General features: G+C 43.2%; 1 protein-coding gene across 2 annotated transcripts; it reads right to left on the reverse strand.

The window, feature by feature from the left end:
- Positions 1–45: 45 nt before the first annotated feature.
- On the reverse strand, positions 46–21,232 carry atp1a3b (ATPase Na+/K+ transporting subunit alpha 3b). 2 transcript variants are annotated; one of them, XM_069695562.1, is made up of 23 exons: positions 21,047–21,232; positions 20,813–20,905; positions 9,965–10,081; positions 9,245–9,304; positions 8,815–9,018; positions 8,491–8,604; positions 7,733–7,867; positions 7,519–7,636; positions 7,024–7,292; positions 6,520–6,718; positions 6,167–6,411; positions 5,878–6,070; positions 5,002–5,177; positions 4,762–4,898; positions 4,529–4,679; positions 3,837–4,005; positions 3,408–3,562; positions 3,151–3,274; positions 2,788–2,933; positions 2,556–2,686; positions 2,295–2,396; positions 2,106–2,197; positions 46–1,667 (listed from the first exon to the last, which is right to left on the reverse strand). In XM_069695562.1, the coding sequence occupies exons 2-23, from the start codon at positions 20,816–20,818 to the stop codon at positions 1,639–1,641; spliced, it is 3,072 nt and encodes a 1,023-aa protein (XP_069551663.1). In that variant the 5' UTR covers positions 20,819–20,905; positions 21,047–21,232; the 3' UTR covers positions 46–1,638. The 2 variants fall into 2 exon arrangements, with proteins under 2 accessions (XP_069551663.1, XP_069551664.1); XM_069695563.1 differs by having other exon boundaries at positions 9,965–10,042; positions 20,813–21,231.
- Between the last annotated feature and the right edge of the window lie 1,418 nt (positions 21,233–22,650).

Below are 22,650 nucleotides of genomic sequence, written 5' to 3' on the forward strand. Positions count from 1 at the left end.
GATGAGTGAATATAACAGAGACAAGGACACACAGACAGTTCTGGGTTGTATTAAATGTTCTAGATGTTTTATTGGTGTTGGTTTCATTTATTTGACACACACGTTCTACTAATTGTGTATTTTTTTTTTTGATTCTCATTCTTGAATCTCCATCCTTACAGCCTTTCGAGATAGACCCAGCCTGAGACCGCTGGCCCTTCGCTGGTCTCCAACACATACACGTACACAGAACCTGGTCCAAATTGGTCAACATCAGGACCTGGACTGAACCAGACCTGGTTCAGATCCGATAACAGACTCCAGGAACACGAACTCATTGTCACCACTCACCACATCACAGCACACTTAACCACATCATACCACCTGCAGCGACAGGAATCTGAAAGCCTTGTTTGGCGTCTTGCGTCTTTTGGTAAAGACCTAAAACCCTGGCTTTGTTGTTACACTTTAGAATAGCCTCCTGGAAAACCAGCAAAAATAACTGAAACCAAACAAAATACAAAAAGAGAGACATATCTCTCACTTTTCCTATCTCACCAATATTGTTGATGGTCCTCATGAATGTCTCTCTTTAGCCTTTTTTCAACATGTGTTTTTTATTGTTTCATTTAAATTCAGTATAGAATTATATAGATTTCCTAGAGCACACAGAAAGATTGAGTTGTAGTTATCAACTTGGGGGGTGTACTGTAATAGTTATTAACAAGGACAATGGTTCACACAGTGCACACAAACAGAGACAAACGGGGCAGAAGGGAAGGGAGAGGATTGGTGTGAGAGACAGGGGGAGAGGGGAGAGGAAGAAGGGTGTGTGTGTGTGTGTGTGTGTGTGTGTGTGTGGGAGGGGGGGGGCAGGACAGGACGCTATGGGGTGTGCTTTGTTAGGCCTAAATGAGGAAAAGCAGCTCTCACACACCTCCCCTCCCATCTTAGAAATAAAAAAAAAAGACAAGTAAAATCATCAAACCCCACTACCCCACACATTAAAAAACAACAACACTGTGGCCGTTCAGAACAGAAGAGAAGGAATATGGACGCAGTGAGCACGTCAGGGAGATGACCACTCAACTGGTCCTCCACAGACAGGAGACGGAGGCGAGAGGTGGCAGTCGAAGTGGTGTCGGCGGTGGGATCTCACTGTGTGATCTTTATATCTGTGTGTGATTGGAGGACAAGCAAAGGGTTGGCCAGGAGGGGAAAAGAGAAGGGAACGAAGGTTTACAGAAAGACAGGGGTAGAGAGGAGAGGAAGAACGGGGAGGAGAAAGAGCTGGATGGCCCAATTTTGCAGAGGATAGACACTCCCTTTGTATCTTTAGCTCATTCAAATCTACATACACAATATGCAGCTGCCGTTTGGTAGATATATTGGTTTATGTACACAGCAGTGAGAGAACACATGCAAAGAGTATCATAGGAGATGGGTGAGAAAGGGTAGGTCAATGTAGAAATTTGTAAAGGTGCTTTTGCTGTTTTTAATCTTTGGGGCAGTTGTGATGAAAATTGCTTCAAAGCGGTTTTTGTCTTTAAGGGGGCGGGGCGGGGCATCTGAAGATGTGTCTTGCCGAGGAGTGATGGAGTGACAGGGAGGAGAAATAAGTGGAAGATGTAAGGGGCTTGAGCAAAGATGCTCGATCGATCAATAGTATGTCTCCCTTTCCACCCAACCTGGAGTGCAAATGAGAGAAAGAAAAACACAGAAGAAAAGTTTACAGTTAATTAAACAATATTTTCGATATTTTGGGAAATTTGCACAGTTAAATAAGAGGACTGAAACTACTCTCGTGGCTGTACAATAAATACGAAGTCACTGCCACTGAAAACAGGCAGAAACGGTTGACCTGCCTCTATTCGAAGATAACAAACTCTTATCGAACAGCACCTCTAAAGCTCACTACTGATTTAATATCTTGTTTGTTTAATCCATACAAAAACTGAAATGTGCAAACTACTATCATCAGCATGAGTTTGCAAAGCCACCAGCAGAAATAACGTAAAATTACTGTGGCCAAAGCAAGAAAAAGTCTAGAAAATATACTGTACTCTGTTCAACCAAAACATGCTCCTTTGAGGAAACTTGTTTGAGGGTAAAGAAATTACACTCACCCCCAGGGTTCCGGCGGATGAGAAGTTTTCGAACTTCATCATAAACAAAGATGAGAAAACTGTATGGGAATGCACAAAACCACCAAGTAGGCCTGCAGACAAGACAAGAGAACCAGGAGCATTAAAAACAATCAAGGAAATAGACACCATGATATATTTTCATGTGAAACATGTGGTAATGACACTCACTTTAGAGGATACATCCTAAGTGCCACGTCCATGCCTGGGCAGTAGGACAGGAAGGCAGCCAGGGCTGTCTCTTCAAACAGGCCGAAGATCAAGATCTTGTTCCTGGGTTGAGAATCACAACAAAAATATTAAAAAAGGAGAAATTGGTAATGCAGAGATCCTATTTATACTGATGATTCTTGGTAAGCAAGATAAATCAGGTGCGAAACTGAAAGGAGATATGCAAGTGTATTGGTGTCACAGTGCAGTTCTTGCACTCACTTCATGCCCTGCTGGAACACAGAGTTACGCCTGGTCTTGCAGATGATGACATCAGCCCACTGCACGACTACAATACTGACAAAGAAGGCTGTGTGGCATGTGAACTCCACAATCTTCCTCTGTTCATATGTCTGAGGAGGCAGGAGAGGACAGACAGACAGTAAGACCAAGTAATAAACCTGAAGACCAACACAAGCATTCATTTAAATACACACTAACCCTGCACACTTACCCACTGCTGTCCATAGCTGTCTTCCAAGTCATTGACAGAGCGGTCATCCCAGTTGAGCCTGATGCCCACTAGACGACTGGGCAGGAAACCATTTTCAGCCAAGATGACAAAGTAGGCGAAGAAGCCTCCCAGAGCCTGAATCATGCCTGAGGAAACATACATACACCCATAGAGATTAAGTTACAGGTTTGTCGGTTTTCTAACTTCCTAAATTTATTTTTCCACAAAACATTGCAGATACATCCAAATATCATCCAGCTATTGTTTTTCGGAAACAATAAAGGAGGATGAAGATCAAAATTCAATCCTCATCAAAGACAGATCACAGCTTGGATCACTAGTTGCAGTCTTCAATTCACTTACCAATTTGTCCATAGGCAATGCTGATAAGCCTCTCATTCACCAGCTTGTCCCTGAATGGGTTCCTGGGCTGACGCTTCATGATGTCGCTCTCAGCAGCTTCATAAGCCAGAGAGATGGCTGGAACCTGAGGGAGGAGGACGAGATGTGAACTTTTAGTAGAGTATGACATATAGACAGGAGCTGTAATTGGTGATGCCGGTGTTTGAGCACAGAACCGTTTTGTCATATCAAACATAGAGTGTTTGATGAGCTCTCACCATGTCAGTTCCCAAGTCAATACAGAGGATGGTGATGGTTCCCAGAGGCAGGGGGATGTTGACAATGATGAAGAACAGGAAGGGGGTGATCTCTGGGATGTTGCTGGTCAAGGTGTAGGCAATGGACTTCTTAAGGTTATCAAAGATCAAGCGGCCTGAAGGGAGAAAAAGAAGTCAGGTCACATCACAAGGTAAATCCTGCTGTTTGGTAAAAAAATTAAGTTAGGCCTCTGAAAGCACAGATACCTGCACTGCTGCTGGATCTCTGGATGATCATCAGCTCTACTTTTATGTCCAAATATTTATTTCAGTTTAAATAAATTCCCCTTAAAAGCCTTTTCTACTTAAATCTCCTTCCCATGCTCCTCCTACATATTTATTGATTTAAGTGTTCTCGGTCTTCCCATTTACTCCTGTGGGTCTTCTCACCTTCTTCCACTCCAGTGACAATTGAAGCAAAGTTGTCATCGAGCAAGATCATGTCCGCAGCCTGTTTGGACACGTCGGAGCCTGAGATTCCCATTGCAACACCAATGTCAGCCTTTTTCAGAGCAGGTGAGTCATTCACACCATCACCTGTCACAGCCACAATAGCACCCTGGAAGAGATGAAAGAGGGATGAGGAAAGACAGTAAGTAAGCAACATCTTAGTTAAATTTATTCATCCCTCATTTATCAAGGTTATTTGGGGGGGGAAAAGAGACCTGCTTATTTAAACAACACATGCCAAATCCTAAATTTATACAATTTATTCTACAATACACTTCATATTAAGACATCAATATTAAATAATGATAATAATGATATATGAATATACCATGTTGGCAGGAAAATACATTTTTATAACTTTAAACTTCGGAAAATATTTGAAAGCATCTAAATGTTTAAATTAGTATTTTAACATAAACTGAATTAAATCAAAGCCTTTCAAATGCATTCTGACCATTTCACAGAGTAAAAGCAGGTTTTATGTATCAGTCAAGGAATCTTCCTTCAGTGGATAACTAGCGCCATCTGCTGTTGTAAATTAGTCAAGTCTGGACTGAATGAACCCAATGCATTTCCAAAAAAGAGCTTTCTTTTGAAGCCAATACACAAAAACAAAGTCAAAATGTTCCAACCTGTCTCTGGCATCCCTCTACGATGATGAGCTTCTGTTGTGGGGAGGTCCTGGCAAACACAATCTCTGTGTGATTCCTCAGGATGTCATCCATCTGATCCTGAGACAGTTCCTTCAGGTCTGTACCATGAATCACGCAGGCTTTGGCATCCCTGAACACAGACATTCAAACGGTAATGAGGTTCTCATGATTTGTGTGCTTGTTTTGTGTGTTTTTATGTAAATATTCCTCACCTGGGGTTGACCTGGCAAACGGGTATATTGAGACGAGCTGCGATGTCCTCCACTGTCTCGTTGCCCTCTGAGATAATTCCCACTCCCTTGGCAATGGCCTTGGCTGTGATTGGATGATCACCAGTGACCATAATGACCTATAAAAGCAACAAAAGATGATTTTTTATTTTTATTTTTATTATCAGGTTTCACAGGTTTAACTGTGATCTTTTACTTTTGTGTTTAGCAAAAATAGCTCACCTTGATACCAGCAGATCTGCACTTTCCAACAGCATCAGGCACAGCAGCACGAGGAGGATCAATCATGGACATGAGGCCGACAAAGCAGAGGTTGTCTGTCTGGAAGTTAACATCTTCTGCGTCAAAGGCAAAGCCCTTGGGGTACTGGTCCTCTGGCATCAATAAGTGGCAGAAACCTGGAGGGAGATGACATGTTATTAATCGATTTGTGATGTCTAAGAATCAGCTTACTTTTTCATCCCTATCACTGCTTCCAATAACCTCCAATACTCTTCTGCAGAAATATTTCAACAGTGCATTGTTTCAAGACCTCAGCAGTTTTTAGGATAAAAAATTATGTGGAATTCACATTGAAAAGAACCAAATGAAAGCTGTACGAAATATAAAAAATAATTTGTGTCTGATCTTGAGCTGTCGCAAATGTTGAGATTTGTCAGAGTTATTTGATTGTAATCACTTTTAATGCAAAAATGAAAACATGCTCATGAAAGTACACGATTACTAAAAATACTGTAACTGATTTCTTTGTGACACAGCATCGATGTCCAGTAAAAAACGTAAAATAGATGGTCACAAAGCTAAAAATTGCAGTTTGTAATAATCAAGGCATGATTTTTTTTTACAGGAGAGTGACAGTATACATACAGTAACGCACAATGGGAATAGCAGTAGCAGCTTATAAGTCAAATATGCTGTTGTATGACTAACATTTTTATTTAATGCAATTTTTGTAAAAATTAAATTAAGTTATGATATGATTAATTACATTTTTCCTTTAATTGTATAAGAGCAAAACTTGTTTTCTCCTTTTAAACCTCATGGTCTTACTGTCATATCATTCCATCTGTGTCCTCCACCAGTTCTATCCATCCTTACCCAGTACTCGCTCTCCCAGTCCTCCCAGCTCCATGTACGCATTCTGGAAAGCCTCCTTCAACTCCTCATCCATAGGTTGTTCCTTGCCCTGCAGCAGGATGGTGGAGCAGCGGTCTAGGATCCTCTCTGGGGCTCCCTTCATCACCAGCAGATAGCGGTTGTCATTGGGATCCTCTGTTTCATGCACTGATAGCTGGTGGAGGGAACAGAGAGAAGGATTTAAGATAAAACCTGCTGGAATATGTATTGGTATTAATAGTGTTGTTGATATTATCCAGCAATTACTCACCTGGTATTTGTTAGTAGAGTTGAAGGGGATCTCAGCCACCTTCTTGTTCCTGTCCCTCATGGCCCTCACTGAGCCGCAGGACAGCTCGATACACTTCAGCAGGGCCGACTCTGAGGCATCACCGGCCACGTCACGCTTCAGGATGGTCACGGAGTCCTGTCCTGCTTTGAACTGAGCGCGGTTACACAGAGCAGCGACACGAGCGAGAGCAATCCACGTCGTGGAGCTCTTGTCAAACGAAGCACCTGGAGAAGGAACAGAAGAGTGGATATCATTAACGGTAAGCATTAAATCATTTTATGGTGGTAACATTTCAGACATCTGTGGTGCCTGTATGCCTTATCCTCACTAACCTGACTGGTCCTCTGTGGTGTCAGCCTCATGGATCTGGTTGTCAAACCACATGTGGGCCACAGTCATCCTGTTCTGGGTCAGAGTGCCTGTCTTGTCAGAGCAGATGGTGGAGGTGGAGCCCAGGGTTTCCACAGCTTCCAAGTTCTTCACCAGGCAGTTCTTCTTAGCCATACGCTTGGCAGTCAAAGTCAGACATACCTGCAAACGAAGACATTCATATGAATCAGCTGCAGAGCTGCAAATGGGAGTTTCTGTTCCTTGATGCCACATAAAGTTAGCCAAAGGTACAATAAAATAAGACTAATACGATTAAATAGACTAAATAAGAAAACAAATAGAAACCCAATGATAAAAGAAGTACAGAAAAGGGAGGCATTAAAATCAGCAATCAAAAGGATATCAAATACAGAAAGAAAATAAGAAACAATAACAGATAAAAAAAAAAAAACCAAAGTATACTAGTGCAAAAGGCCACAGAATTATCTAATTACTGGTCCACTTACGGTGACAGTGGCAAGCAGCCCCTCAGGCACGTTAGCCACAATGATGCCGATGAGGAAGATGACAGCCTCCAGCCAAGAGTAACCCAGGATGATAGCCAGGATGAAGAAGGTGACTCCCAGGAAGACGGCCACACCTGTGATGATGTGGATGAAGTGCTCAATCTCCTTGGCGATGGGTGTTTTGCCGGTTTCCAGGCCAGAGGTCAGAGTAGCGATGCGACCCATGACTGTGCGGTCTCCAGTGCAGATGACAAGGCCACGTGCTGTCCCTGGTTTTGAAAAAAAAAAAAAAAAAAAGCAGAGACATAATGTAAAAAATCTTTCGCTGAATCAGGGGCTAATGGAATTTTCTTACAACCACATTTAAAAAACTAAAATGTATACATTTTTTGTCTCTGTATGTTAAAACTATATTGTGTAAATTTTCTCGTGTCTTAAATTAACTCCATCCACAGTTAATAATAGCATACAGCGCTATTGCCATGGTGACCGTACCCTCAACACAGTTGGTGGAAAAGAAAGCAACGTTTCGGGTCTCCAAGGGGTTGTCATGGGTACAGTCAGGTGACCTGCTCTGAGGCTCTGATTCTCCTGTGAGGGAGGAGTTATCCACCTGTTGGACAGCAGAAAAAGTAAAACATGCAGTTGAGTGCAACAAGAAGCAAAACTTTGAACGTATGTACGTATGTGAGTGTGTCTGTATATGCACCTTGCAGCCATGAGCTGAAACCACCCTAATGTCAGCAGGAATCCGGTCTCCTCCCTTCACCTCAATCAGATCTCCGGCCACCACTTCTTCAGCGTTGATCTGTACCTTCTCACCCTCACGGATCACCAATGCTTGCTGCATGGACACATCAATAAGTGGTTAGAAATTACTTACACACACTGGACATTATTTACAAAATGGCAGATGGGCAGTTCCAGGAGGCAGGAAAGATCTTTTATGTCCTATCATGTGAAAAGAACTCCTGCAGACATGTTTAAATATACATATAAGTAATGAATTCATCAAATTAAAAGTATTTGAAATCAAAACATACAGTATGCAAAATGATATGCAGACTGTGAGTAGCAACCACTACAGTATTTACCCCAAACCTCAGTGGCAAGAAAAGAAGTAAATGCTTGACGATTGACAAGCAGAGGCAGTGGGGGGACAGTTTGATACAGACCTTGACTGACATGTTAAATGTTACTGCAGAAGCCGAATATAGTGTGTTCATCAATCATGTAAAATTTACAATACATGAACAGTGTTTGTGTTTTATAATAACTTTGTCTCTTAAAACACATTAACTTGGTGTTTAGAACCTGGTGTCTGCCAACTGTTTATACAAATCCTAAACATTTGAGTTTTTAAAGCTATTTGCTCTTTTTCAAATCTGAGATGATTTCATTCATACAAATGCTTTTTGGGGGGGTAAGAGGTCAGGAGGTCGGGCTGAGGGTCAAGCCCATGTTTACCTGAGGCACCATGTTCTTGAAAGACTCCATGATTTTGGAGCTCTTGGCCTCTTGGAAGTATGAGAAGCAACCAGTGATGACAACGACAGCTGTGAGCACAATACCTAGGTACAACTGGGGGAACAGAGAGAGACAGTTAAGTGTGGGCGGTGGGAAGGCACAGGATACAGTACGTGTTATTCATGTCAATCCTTCAGAGTCCTAAGAGTGACGGATGTGTTAATAAGGCGTAAATGGGCCAGATGCGAATATGTTTGTGCAAAATCTCGGTGACAAACTGTGTGTATGCGTGTGTGTGTGTGTGTGTGTGTGTGGATTGCTCACATTGTCGCCTGCAGGATCGTCCTCAGTGGCTGCCTGGATGGCGTAGGCCAGAAAGCAGAGGATGGCACCGATCCACAGCAGGACAGAGAATCCACCAAACAGCTGGCGACAGAACTTGACCCACTCCGGGGTGGTGGGAGGAGGGGTGAGAGCATTTGGACCATCTCTGATCAGAAACTCTGCTGCCTTGGCATTGGTCAACCCCTGGAGGGAAGAGAGAGGACGTGGCATGAGGAGCAAGCACAGACAGATTAAAAAGGAAAAAAAAAAAAAGTTTAAGTTTGCAAACACTCTGATATATCGTAAATATATCTTTTTTAGTCTGGTGGAGTGTTGGGCTGCATTATCAATAACTCCAACTTGTATCCTACTGCCACCAAGTGGCAAACTGGAAAAACAGTCTCAAACCAACAATGTATCATCAACCCACCTGGACAATATCAGTCTGGAATTTCCTGCATACTTCCTCTATGGACATCTTGTGTTCCGTCTGTAAGGAAAAGGAAGAAAAAAAAAAAAAAAAGAAGGAAAAAAAGATGAATACTTTGTGCAGTTCAGAATTTTAGTAGCTGGTTTTTGCATGCAAGAACTCTTTTTTTTTTTTTTTTATAAAAAAACTGTCTAAATTAATCTTGAATGTGCTAATATACATATGGTATAAAATATACTTTTTGGCATTTTTAAAACATCTAATAACTTCATGAGAGTCAAGGTAATTACATATTGACTCCACGCATGCAGTTCACCTCAGAGATAAGGGTATTAGGGCAGCCAGGTATGGCGACCTTGTTGATTGTTTCTTGCGCTGAAATGTGGGATCAAACTGATGACCTCCTGATAAGTCACCATTCTCACCAGTAAAAATACATTTACTTTGGCCTGTATGAGAAAGACATTCCTTCCCTCCAAAAAAAGAAGAAAAGCTGCATATTCAACTGCAATAATCCTGCAAGAGGATGTTCTTAAAAAAAAAAAATTGAAAATATTTTTTTTCACCTGCTGAAATGCGTGGATAGTATGAAAGGAACTTTTGAAATAAGGAAATGTTATACGTCAAATGAATTAGCCTTTGACTGAGGATAAAACTGAATTGACCTCAAACATACTTCAGCTCCACAATTATTCTGAGACAAAAGGACGTTTTACTTACAATGGGTACTTCCTTCTTCAGGTCATCCATGTCCTTGGTACCCGCCTTCTTCTTCTTGGGGGATCGGTCATCTTTGTCCTGTGTGGTGGCAACGCGGTAACTGTCTGACCGCCCATACTACAGACACATACATATGTTTTATACATGCACTCAGACTAGATTAGGGAGATAGTAGCCTGTATGCCTTTGTGTGTTCTCTAGCTTTGTAAATGTGCATTAAAGGCACTACAAACTGTTCAGAGAGCTGCCTTGTCTGCCATCATATTCATCAGTCACTGACTGCAACAGAAATGAAGCCAGTGGGCTTTATCGAATTGCCCTTGATGTTCCTCTGTTTCACTACACAGTAAATAGTGTGGTATCCTTGTGAAGTGGCCTGGTCAGGTAGGTAGTATTTTTCAGGAGGTAATAATGTCAATTATTCTCAGTTCATGAGGAAGATATGATTAAAAGCATCAGTATAAAAACCTATCATTATAAAGGCATATTAAATGAGACAGGATAATACATCACCCTGATAGCTGTTATGTTTGAACAAAAATATCTACTTTAAGATTGCCCTATCATCACGCATCAAAGCATGCGCCGGCAGTCTGCTCTGCCATTTGATCTCCATTGATCAAATAATTCTCCCTCCGATGTCGACAACAGCCTGATGGACACATCAAAACGTAATCAAGTGAAAATGGTTTAACCTGTACATTTTAATTAATCACTTCCTGCTCCTTTTCATTTGTCTATCTTGCAGAAAAGGACTAGAGAGAGAGAGAGAGAGAGAGAGAGAGAGAGAGAGAGAGAGAGAGAGAGAGAGAGAGAGAGAGAGCAGGAAAACTGAGTTTGCAGATTTCTCAAAGGATTCTCCTGTGCTAAAATATTAGACCAGATGGATCAGAGACACTTTGAAGTCAAGATTACTGGAAAAATGAAGCCACAAGTCCAGACATACACATATAGAAAGACACTTTAAATGTCGTTATCACTCTTCTGCCTGCTTTACTTCACAGCCCGTTGTTCCAGCTGCCCTCCTTACTGTAATTGTCCCCTTAGAAATTGGCTTATGTTGTTAAACCTATTAATAACCCAGATTTTCTCCAGCACTGCACATTCTGGTTCTCCAAGGTCTATAACTGTAGCTCTAACTTCTTGTCTGGAAGGAGAGCAGCCTGACCGCTGAGCTACATCAATACAAATGTGCCTCATCAAAAGGTCAGAGGTGACATGACGAGGCAAGAATCCCTCCCAGAAGGTGTTGGCGGATCCCAGTGGAAGGCCCTTTCATTAACACAACCTGGTCATCAAGGAAACTGAGCTTGGAGGCAGATCAATTTAGTAAGATGTACATTGATGACTCCAAGCAGAGGTTTGCAAGGCTGATACAGTAAGTGTGGCAGTCCAGCTGATATGGATGACACATAATTTAATCTAAGTCAATACCAATCAACTAATGATAAATGACAGGAATCATTTTAATCTCAAATTAAGGTACTTGTGAAAATAAAATGAGAAAATTAGGTTAAAGGTTTTTATTTCATGAGTAAATTTGACTGAGTTTCACAGGAAATAAATTTGTGTTCTGACACTGAAGTAAACACCCTCTAGTGGTACAGCTAGTATTTGACTGCTGTGTTGGAATCTCATTATGAGGTAGCTATGAACTACAGAGATAAAAACTGCTCTGGCCTTTGACATACTTCTTAAAAGCATGTTTACTTTAAAATAAATGGGTCCACGTCAAACCGATATATTTACAAAAGCACTTGCGTGGGAGCATTAATTAAGACGTTCCCAACTCCTCCACAAGTGTTTAAAGTCAAACTCACACCCAAACCACACCAAAGCATACACACCCGCAGTGGGACAAAATGTGACCAACTTTCCACTGCATTTCCCAATCGTGCTGCAACTGTACTGTTGTTGTGTGAGAAATAATGTCTCTACATACTTCATTTGTATGTGGTTACAAGTACCTGTCTTTCTGGTTTATCATCATAAAACCAAGGCTTGAAAGAAAACATCTCCATGATAACTCCCACTCACTTAACTATGGAGCGGGAGCTGCTCAACGACCACTTCTGAATTCCAAACAAACAATGAAACCATTTGTTCTAGCATGTCAGTGTGAGAGAGCTGTTTGACCTGAATGCAAATACACACACACACACACACACACACACACACACACACACACACACACACACACACACACACACACACACACACACACACACACACATATATATATATAGAGAGAGAGAGAGAGAGAGAGAGAGAGTGTTCTGCAACAAAAGAACAGGTGAGCAAATCTCCTGCTGCAGCAAGACCAGGCAGGCCTGGTGAGGCAGACTGCATAGGAGCGAGACTGATGCAGTGGAAAAGTACTGCTGCCGATTCCCTCTGAGACAGACAATGGTTGTGTGTGTGTGTGTGTGTGTGTGTATCTGAGAATGTCAACAAGGGTGTGTTGGCACATGCATACATACATATGTATTATATGCACAAATGATTGGAGCTAAAGGGAGTAAATAATGGCTCGATATCCCCTTTCAGCGATCAAAGAAGACGTTGAGTAACATGGAAAGTTACAGATATACATTTTATTCAAGTGTAATTTGGCACCACAGTTTCACTGATGACAGACTGGCAGGTGTGTGTGTATAAATTTGTAGTTATTTTATTGTTGTGGCTAGTTTTTCCAGAGATAAAGACTGAACACTGTAAACACCCATTTAGAGAGTATTGTCAGCTCAACAGTGCACCTGCTCCCTCTGCTGACATTTTTAATATAAATATGAACACAGACTTCTTTCTCCTTATGGCATACACACTCACACAAGCGCACACGCTTACATAATCCCGGACCACAAAAGTGGTTGGCAGGGAGATGGAGACGAGTGCCAAATAAAAGAGAGAAGTGGTGAAAAGTGAAGACACGGAGAGATGGATGTGAAGGGGGCGGATGACAGACAGAACTGGGCGCATGGAAAGGGAGACATCAGTGGGAGGTGAGAAGCAGGGACAGATAAAGAGAGACAGATTGGCAGGTGGAGGCAGGATCAGAGGGTGAGTGAGAGAGCGAGAGGCGTTGCCGTCACCTCTCTTTCATGCTTCTAATTAGATATTGACCAGCAGTCTTTGTTTGCTGGCTTTGTGTCACTGTTTGACCTACTGTGACCCCACTCTAATACATTGCACAACCTCACTTGTGTGTGTGTGTCACTTTGAGTAGGCGTTTCTCATATGCTAATAGATTATCTTCTCACTGTGGGGTGTCTGTGTGTGCTCCTGTGCAGATATGAATGAGTAGTTATCAGCATGACTCAGGAAAAGGGCGAGTTGCCAACCTATTCTTTGTCTGTTTCCAGTATGTTGAGTATGTTAAGTGTATACTCGCTTTACATTTGTGTGTCATTTTGTTTGTTTAATGACACGAGGGACAGCCTGGCAACTTGTCCCCCATTTAAACACCTGATAAGATGTCACCATTGCACCTGAAGCAACATTTTGCCACGGATACAAACAACAAACACTCTAAACTACCTGACTGTCTATTTAACCCTCGTGTTGTCCTCGGGTCAAGATGACCCGCAGCTGTGTTCAACCAAGTTCTATTTTATTTTTTTGGGGATCATTGGTGACAAGGAGGCTGTGAGGGTTTCTTTTAAAGAATGATGACCAATGATCCCAAAAAATATAAAAATATAGAAATAAAATAGAACTTGGTTGAACACAGCTGTGGGTCATTTTGACCCGAGGATAACACAAGGGTTAATACTCATTTGTTTATCATTTTGTCTCTTGGTCATAATTATTGAAGTCAACAGAGAAGATAATGTCCATACTTAATCTATACAGAAAACCTGTGCTGCTGCCCATAGATGTGTGTCTCTGTATATTTGTCCAGCTGTCTCACACAGCTCTGGGTAATTTAACGAGCCCACTCTGTCCTGAGGAAGGAAACAAGAGACTTGTGGCTGGAATTACAGATGCTCATTCTCCCACAAGTGCACAGACCAACACAGTGATGGTCAGACATATCTCTGACATCATCAGGAAATGGAACAAACCTCTATGGATTACATAGTGTAATCACTCACATCCAGTGGCATACTGGCTTATTAAAATAGGCTTCAAATATCAATAATTCAATTAAGCCCATGTTTCATGTACAGTGTCTGCCTCCGTGTCTGATTTGGTCACGAATTATTGTGCAGGCCTGCGCTGGCTAATAACCAAGCTAAACCTTGAAATTTGCCCTCATGTGAGCAACACTGATGAGTGTGTTTGGAGGGCATGTAACCATGGTGACCAGCAGGGGCCATTGGCATGGTGATGAAGCTCAGCAGTGGCCTAGTATTCCTAGGATCCCCCGATGTGATCCGGCATGAGTAATAATTGATGCATCTGTAACTGGACACTGTATTCACTGCTCTAAAACAGACATGCGATTGATTCAAGGAATTCGTGTGCGTGTGCTTATATCTGTGCGAGCAGAAGTGAGTCATTGTATTGGCTACAGTCCGTATGTGCAGCGTCTACACGCATTGCGGCAGAGAGAGTGAGGGAGATGCAGAGTGAAGGAAAGAGAGACCCAGTCACGCCACAAGAAGATACAAGACACCAAAGATAACACACTTTAAATGTGTGCTCAGAGAGGCCTGAGACCTTGTTAAAACCTTCCTCACAGTGTCAGTTAAAAGATCATTTTCTAACTTGAATGACTGGGCAGATTTGAACTTTTCACACGCCATAAAACTACAGAGCCAGACATGGCAGTGAAATCAAGTGATACTACTCGATTGGGTTGTGCACATCATGCACCCACTAAGCGATGTGTTCAGTTTAGGAGTGGCACGAGAGAGAGGAACTACGCACGTTGAGGACAGCAGGCCGAGGCATGCAAACTGAAGGGGGGTTTGACCGGGATTGGCAAGTTGCACGTTTTCTTCCCGTTTTATGATTGAGCCCTGCAGCATGACACAAATACAAAATGGCTGTTGTCAGGCAATTCTGTTCGTCTTCACGTGGAACTCTTATGAGGAAGTGGTTTGTAGGTGGAGGAAAAATACCAGTGCTCCAGATGTTGTTGTTCCGCAACCACGACAGTATTTGTCATACCTACGTACAAACGAGTCTACACTTCCTCTTTGCACGTGGCAGCCACACACAGCGAACATATCAGCTCCTCTGCACGGACCACGTGAGAGCTACATCATTCTGTTATTGCGTGTTTTTCACATGGCTGTATAGGGAAAAAATATATGACATGTTTTCCGTGTTTAACACGTGGTCATTTGTGCTCTGGCCACATAGCAACTGGTTTTAAAGGTAACATGAGGTGGATATTGGCTCGAACTCAGGTCAATTCTTCTCTTCAGTTCAGTAAAAATGTAAAGGCAGGAGGTTAAAGGCCCTCCGTCTCAAGTCTGGTCCACTGCTTAGCTCAAATGTTGTTCATTTTATTAACAAGCCTCAATTTTATTTATCGAGTGTAAATGGCCATTGTCACCTCTTGAAGCTCAAATTATGAAAATCGGATCTCTCCCACATTTTGCTATCTTTTTCCTCTCAATGAATAATCTAATAAAAGCAGCAAATAATTGCCAAAACATCATTTAAATAACCTCAATAAAAGAAAAAAACAGAAACTAGTGACAAATTGTAAAAGCTGTTAAAAAGGATGAACACAGTGCCCTGTTTGTATTTTTTTTTTTTTGCATCTGTAGGCATTCTACTATAACCTTTGCGTGTGTGAATACGTGTCTTTGCATGCTAGTGTGTGTGACCTTGCAAGGTCATTGGGCCATCTGCTGTTTCTTGCAGCAGGATGGAAAGGCTCTGGCCCACAGTAGGGGGGCTCAGGCTGGGGACCATGGGACATGGCTGTTGGGATTAGCTAGTCTTATTACTACACTGGATTAGCCCACAAAAAGCATAGTGGGCTCTTTGTGTGTCTCTTCCTTCTTTTCCATTCTCTCCCAGAAAAATCACATGCATAAATGCAATTTCCACATTTATCACCAAGTCTTGATGCCAATTATCCAGAGAATGGGTTCTAACAGTATTGCGTAAGGAAGTGATTATGTAGTAATTTTTAACTGATGATTAGTATTTAGATGCTTTGAAAAAGAAACTATCAGGATACTTGTTTCTCTTCTCTGCATCAGCCTTGCAAGTGATGTGAAGGCTTTTTATCTTTTAACAAACTGAACAGACATCAAAATGAAGAGATTCCAGACATCAGACATGAAGAAGAAAAGGAAAAAATAGCATGAACCCTGTCTGGAAGAAACAGACAGAGACTCTGTTACTACTGAGGGGCAGCTAAAACTAAAGACTGTATGAACAAGTATAAGCACAGAATTGATCTGATGGAATAGTGTACAGAAATAGATTCACGTACGATAAGAAAGACTGACTGATGAAGAGCACTGAAAGAAAATCGTAATCTCCAAACCTCATGAACAAAGAGAGATTAACTCTCTTTAGCTTTCAGATCATCTGTTTTGTTCTCGCTAAAAAAAACGAAAAAGAAAAAGAAACAAAACCAAGAAATGTAACCAAACACAAACCAAATCCCAACCTATGTTATACCCCTCCCCCCCTCCGCCCGCTCTACTCTGTTCCCTCCCGTCCATCTGTCGGTGCTGTCATCACGTTCATCTGTTCATACCACAGAAACTATTGTGTAACTGGGTAGATTTAGTTCTATACAATGTACGGCCGAGTACTGGGAATAATGGGAGGACTTAAACTGTGTCTTGGCCCGCCTTGCGAGTGTGTTCTGGTCAAGATTACCATTGTAAATCTCTTGGCACTTGTTGAGAAAATGGCATCTCGCCATGGTGTGAGTGAGGGCATCGTAGGACTCCCCAGCAGGCAGGTGGTCCCACGGAGACATACAGATGTTTCATGCACACACACAGCTGCTGACTGCTCAATATCCAAATAACCATTAACATATCAAATTTTCAGCACGAGTCCCTTTGGAGCCAGGATCTGTTGTGTGAATCACACTAATGAACAAATCATTCAGTATTCATTAATTTATTTACAGTTACTCAGATAAAAGTATTTTAAAAAAAAATGTCATGGCAGCATTAAATGGTAACCAAATCTAAATAAATCCAATAAATTAATGATCTCTGGTTTTGACAGGCATTTGTCTATTGTGGCTGCCCAGTGTTACACATTGTGCTTTAGTGTATTCACACAGGCACACTCACATCTCCAGGACAACACCCTGAATTAGTTATGTTGCTGTAGTCAGGGAACCTAACCCTTCTGAATCGCTCTCTTGATGGGAGACCATCAACTCATTAATGCTGAAAAACTGTTGGCCGCATTAATCATTGTAATCTAGTTTTAAAGTAATGTATGAAGGAGGCAGCACTGACCTTTACATTTTATTAGCATTACACAAGCTGCTTCTGAGCTCACAGCTCAGTACTGTTAGTCTCCTGCTAGTGAAGAGGCTAATTGGAAGTTTGTCACTGAGGCACTGGAGAAATCTGGACTCTGTCCTTCAGAAGTACTCTCACTAAGGAAAATGTCCTCATTACAAAAGATATCTATTGATTAGACATTGTCGAGTGGCTGGAAGGGGACAATGGAGAAGCGTTTCAAAGGGTCACCGTATTGACCTTAATTGACCCCTGGAATCACATGGCCAAAAGGCTGGTCAGCAATACCGTGTATACATCCTGTATGGAAATGCTGTTTCTATTGGTCCCTGCAACGTGTGGCACAGATCAGCTATGGTACAGTGCAGCCTATCAGCATCAGGCAGCAGGTGCAATGGGGAGGGATGTGCAGCACTCTGCACCAAACTGAGGGCTGGGCCTCTGCAGCGGCCACACACATCCAACTCCCGAATTACCTTCAATACCACCTCCCAACTTCTTTTTTTCTATCACTGCGCACATCTCATTAGTACTCGTGTAAAAGTACACAATGTTCTAGAAACCTTTGTATCCCGAGGAAATTGGTACATTTATGTTAACAGGGGCTTCAGCAGTACTGCATCCAGAGCAGAACAGCCACACCCCTCATCACCGGCCATTTTGACCTTCTCACAAATCCTTAGTGCTACAACACCTTCCTTTTCCTTTGATCCTCTCCTGGTGCGTCATCCGAGCCACACCACATCTCTCCAACCTCTCCGCCGCAGCTAACCCATCGGTCGGAAACGTCCGATGAACATCACCCACCCAAGCTCATCCCTCCTCTCCCAATCCCATCTGTCTCCTCTCCTCTTGATAACCAATGCCATAAGGCGCAGCAAGAGGAAACATGAGCCATGGTAATGTGAGCCTCGGGTCGTTATCCTGTAACAGGATATACAGCCAAGCAACCCCCCCCCCCCTCCATACGCCAGCTCCCTCCCGTTAAATCTCTCTCTCTCTTTCTCTCACTACATCTGCAAAACCGTCACTATGTATCTGCCCTTCCCCTCGCTCTCTCATTCTGTGTGCCTCTTGTTCTCTCAGCAGCAGCACCCCCCCCCCCCCAGCTGTGTCACATGTCTGAAGGTGAAAAGCAGCAGTCGATACATGTGTGCAGACCTTCATCCACATCTGACTGTACACTCCTCCTATAGACTCTTGCGTTTCAGCCAGTAGCTGCATCAATGCAGAGAAGCACAGATGAGAGGGTGATGGATGTGTGTGAGTGACGACACTCTCTTTGTCGTGCTCTTCCACATTTAGAATATCTTTGTCTGACAAAATATGCCGGTTGTCTCTTTGCTCAATAGCATCACTGCTGTCTCTTAACCTTTCTTCGTGCCAGCCTATCACAGCTCTTTACAGGGAATTTCCACACCAGAGGCCCCGCCCCCGGTTTGACGCAAAAGGCACGTCGCAAGCGATGCCCCCTGCGGCCTTGGGAAAGGACAGCTGGCAGTGCCATAGCACAGTGCGCCAGTGCGAAATTGTCGGAAGAAACCCAGACACAGGGAAAGATAATAAATGTAATCATCCTTATAACAAGCTCCCCGGTACATTTGCACATCCACGACTCCCGAGACGTCATCCCTGCATTCATTCCATTCCCCATTCAGGGTCACCTTAGTGCGCAAAGGGCGAAAGGCAAAGAAATCAGGAATGCTAATATTTTCCTATTATTTTATTTTATAACGCCAACCTCTGGAGAGATGTGTCATCTTCCCAAATTACACATCATTTCCACTGGGCGTCTCTCCCTCTTCCTGCTACACCAAACTTCCACACAGCAGTACGGTACCCATCCCTTTTGACGCAGTGCCCACTAATGCTGCCGGGTTAGCTTCCATGTCTAAACGAACGACACGAATCCTGCGTCTCTCTCAGCAGAGAATTTTTCAGATGCTGCAGAGGCAAACATCAGCTCGCGTCACTGCCGTCATGACACCGGTTCGCACTGGCTTTTGGAGCAGATTTGTCAGTACCGCATGGTTTTCTGTCTGCAGCGTCATGCCGCCGCAATATTCAGTGGGCAAACCGGAGCCAGAGATTAAAAATTACAACTCCTTTCGCAGGATGGTGATAAGAGTAGAAATTGCGCAATAGCTCAAAATCGCACCATGGCTTTAGCCTGGTATTTTTCCACCGGGGCTCCGCTGATTCATTTACACGGCTAATACGTTTATTCAGACAACCGGAAACATATCAGATGCGTTAATGGCGTATTAGACGCGAGCAGTATTTGGCAACTCTCTAAAATCACACCGACTTCACGTAACTCTAACGGAACACATCGTCGCGCATCCGCGAACATCGTTTCTTTAATCTGTAGTGTTTGTAAATGTGTTCACTGATGGCGATTATCGAGTCCCTGTTATGTCATAAATTAAAGGGGAAATAAGCTGGTGAGGCGCTTATTCCCGGTAACCGCATTATGACGCACGGGTCATCGAGGCTGCCGAGGATGAGACTCCTCAGCTGCTAGCGTCCACATTAAGGACGCAGCGGGCTCAGCATCTTCCCTGTGCACCGCCAGATGCTTCTCCCAGAGGAGGACCGGAGAGAGGGAAGAGCCAGCGGGGCGCAAAGCAGGAGAGGACAGGAGGACGAGGAGGAGGGCCGGGGGTGGGGGTGGGGGTGGAGGAGGGGGAGGGGGGGGGCAACGAGAGCAACGAAGGAGGTCACAATGGACTGTGGTCATTCATCCCATGAAAAGTCATACCGCATAACTGTGCTCTGTAAATGTGAAAACTCGTTTTATTCTAACACAAGATAATAGCTGGTGAAGATACCACATCCCCCCCCACCCCCTCCCTCCCTCTCTCCTACGCCAGAGCAAGAATAAACCGATTAGGCCTACTGTGGCTGGCAAGGTTATCGTCAAAGCAAGGCCTGTCAGAGACCTAAATGACACCCTGAACAACCGCTAAACCACACAGACCTACTCCCCTTAGCAGACTTTGGCATTCGTTTTTTCGTTTTTTTTTAAATTTATTCCTAACCTTTTTCATCATAGGGACGCGTGACTAAGAGGATGAAAGGAAATTAAATGAGCCGGTATAATATTCTGTTCAAATGAAAACCAGGCTTCAAATGAACCTGAGCAGCTACTAAAAGATGCTGCTTTCTACCTCTGCACTAGACAGGCGCTTCTGGCCACATCAATTTGTCGCAGTCTACGAGACCAGGGTAAAACACAGTTCCGCATTAGAGTCAATGTCACTCAGACAAACGGGCTTTCAATAAAGGAAAAAAAAAAAAGATGACATCACGGCTCATTTTCAAACCTTTCCTCATCAGATTCCAGGCTACCTCTCATTTGTCAGGCCACTTCATGTGTGGCTATAACGCAGTGAAGAGACCAAAAAAAAAAAAAAAAAAAAAAAAAAATGGAAATCGTCAGTCTTACCCCCATGTTGGCGCAGTCACTCTTCTCCTCTCAGGTGATGCACGGCTTGAGAGGTATCAGCCCCTCACGTTGAATTATATCAAAATGCCTCGCCTTGAAAAACAAAACAAGATACGCTCAGTTGTTTTTGGGAGGCTTATATGATCAGAACAGGGAAAAGACGTCGGAGAAGTTAACCTATCTATATTTCTGATAAACGAGTTTCCTGGGTCTTAAATGAACAGTCTCTCAAACCTTGAAAAAGGTTCGGCAACAATTCCCTCCTATGAGGCGTCTTTCAAATGAAATGTTGCGGTCTCAAGCGGAGCATCACGAGCAGTTCCGCTTCCTTCCTTCGCTCTCTGATACTTGCGGTGAAAGACCGGCGATTCTACAGAGCCTCACTGCTACCTTTTCAGGACTTGATCTCCCTCCGCGGCTCTGCCAGCTGCCGCAGTACTCCGCTCTTCTAGCTGCACCACTCCGCCAGTGGAAGAAGCGCCCCGTCAAGCAAATGGGTGAATCGAGGGGACAATTAAACCCCGCCCACCATCAACACAGGCCAATCATAATTCTGAGCGGTTCATCGCTATTGGGATTGTTGACCAATTGTTTTCATCGCAGTCTTCTAGCGAGCCAATAGAAAGCCAGTTCAGCCCCTCCTGCTTTACTGCAGATTTTCGAGGCTTACAGCCAGCAGCATCGCGAGTCTCTAGGCAGATTTTTTTTTATATATATATATATATATATATATAAATGGACGCACAAGGTTAGATTCTAGTTGTCGTGATTGTATTTGTTCTTCATGTAATGTATTTATGTAGCATAAAATAGTGGATTTTATGTGCATTACGCAATTGCATGTGATAAGCAGCACCCCTGGATGTCTCATCGGTCGTGTTGGTCCTATCATGAGCATGTTGTGCACCTCCATATGTCACTTCAGCAGTGGGCCTGGGTGCAGCAGACAGAGGGGAGAGCAGTACATCCATAGTGTGTGTATGTGAGTGTGAAAGAAATTGCAGTCACAGCTCAGTCACCAATGTCTCACTACACATCAGGGGCGTACTGGGCTGCAGAAAGCAGCCTGCAGCCTGACTGCCCATATCAGCAGGTGCACAGTTTTGACAATGCAGAGTCAGCACTTCGGCTGATGTGGAGGGACTCAGCAACAAAGGTGAAAAATGGGTGTAACTTAGTGGATGTACAAAAATAAATCAGAGCTGACTTGTTTCGGCACCAAAATTATTTTCTCAAACTGAAGGGTTTTTGCAGCTTTGCTTGACATTTATGAGGACAATTGAAAATCTGATTACTACTGTTGATGTGGGATTGACCGGTGTTGCAGGTACCCACACTGAGAGAGTAGTCTAACAAAAATCAGACTGCATTCTTTAAGCACTTGAGCAGGCAGGAAGCAAGTGGAATGAAAATTATAGAAAAGAGACAGAATAGGAGATATGCAGAGGGCGAGGACAGTGTAGATGGAGAACAAAATATGAACACGGGGAAAAAAACACACAAAAAAACGTGTGAACAGATGTGTATGTTTCTGTTACAGTGCAAATGAGTTCAAAGACAGGGAGCGTGGACAAGAGACAAACAGAGGACGTGCAAGAGCGAGAGGAAGCTGGCCCAATGCAGCAGTGAGATGCTATTGGGGGCCTTTGGTCACATTTTCCTTTTCACCGACGATGCTGCAGTGAGAGAACACGCGCAGAATCACTGAATTGCATATGCACATGCATGCATGCATGCACAGCAATGCCTGATTTGCAAGGGAAAGCTGTGAGTCATGCCTGCTATCCCTGCAGCAGATTGCTGCCATGCCTCACTGCGCTACTTGCTCTGGGCCCAGA

The sequence above is a fragment of the Brachyistius frenatus genome, unplaced genomic scaffold (genome assembly GCF_029030835.1).
Source record: "Brachyistius frenatus isolate BFR_SWC_R1_liver_20210118 unplaced genomic scaffold, ASM2903083v1 Contig_20, whole genome shotgun sequence".
In the NCBI taxonomy this organism is placed as follows: Eukaryota; Metazoa; Chordata; class Actinopteri; family Embiotocidae; genus Brachyistius; species Brachyistius frenatus.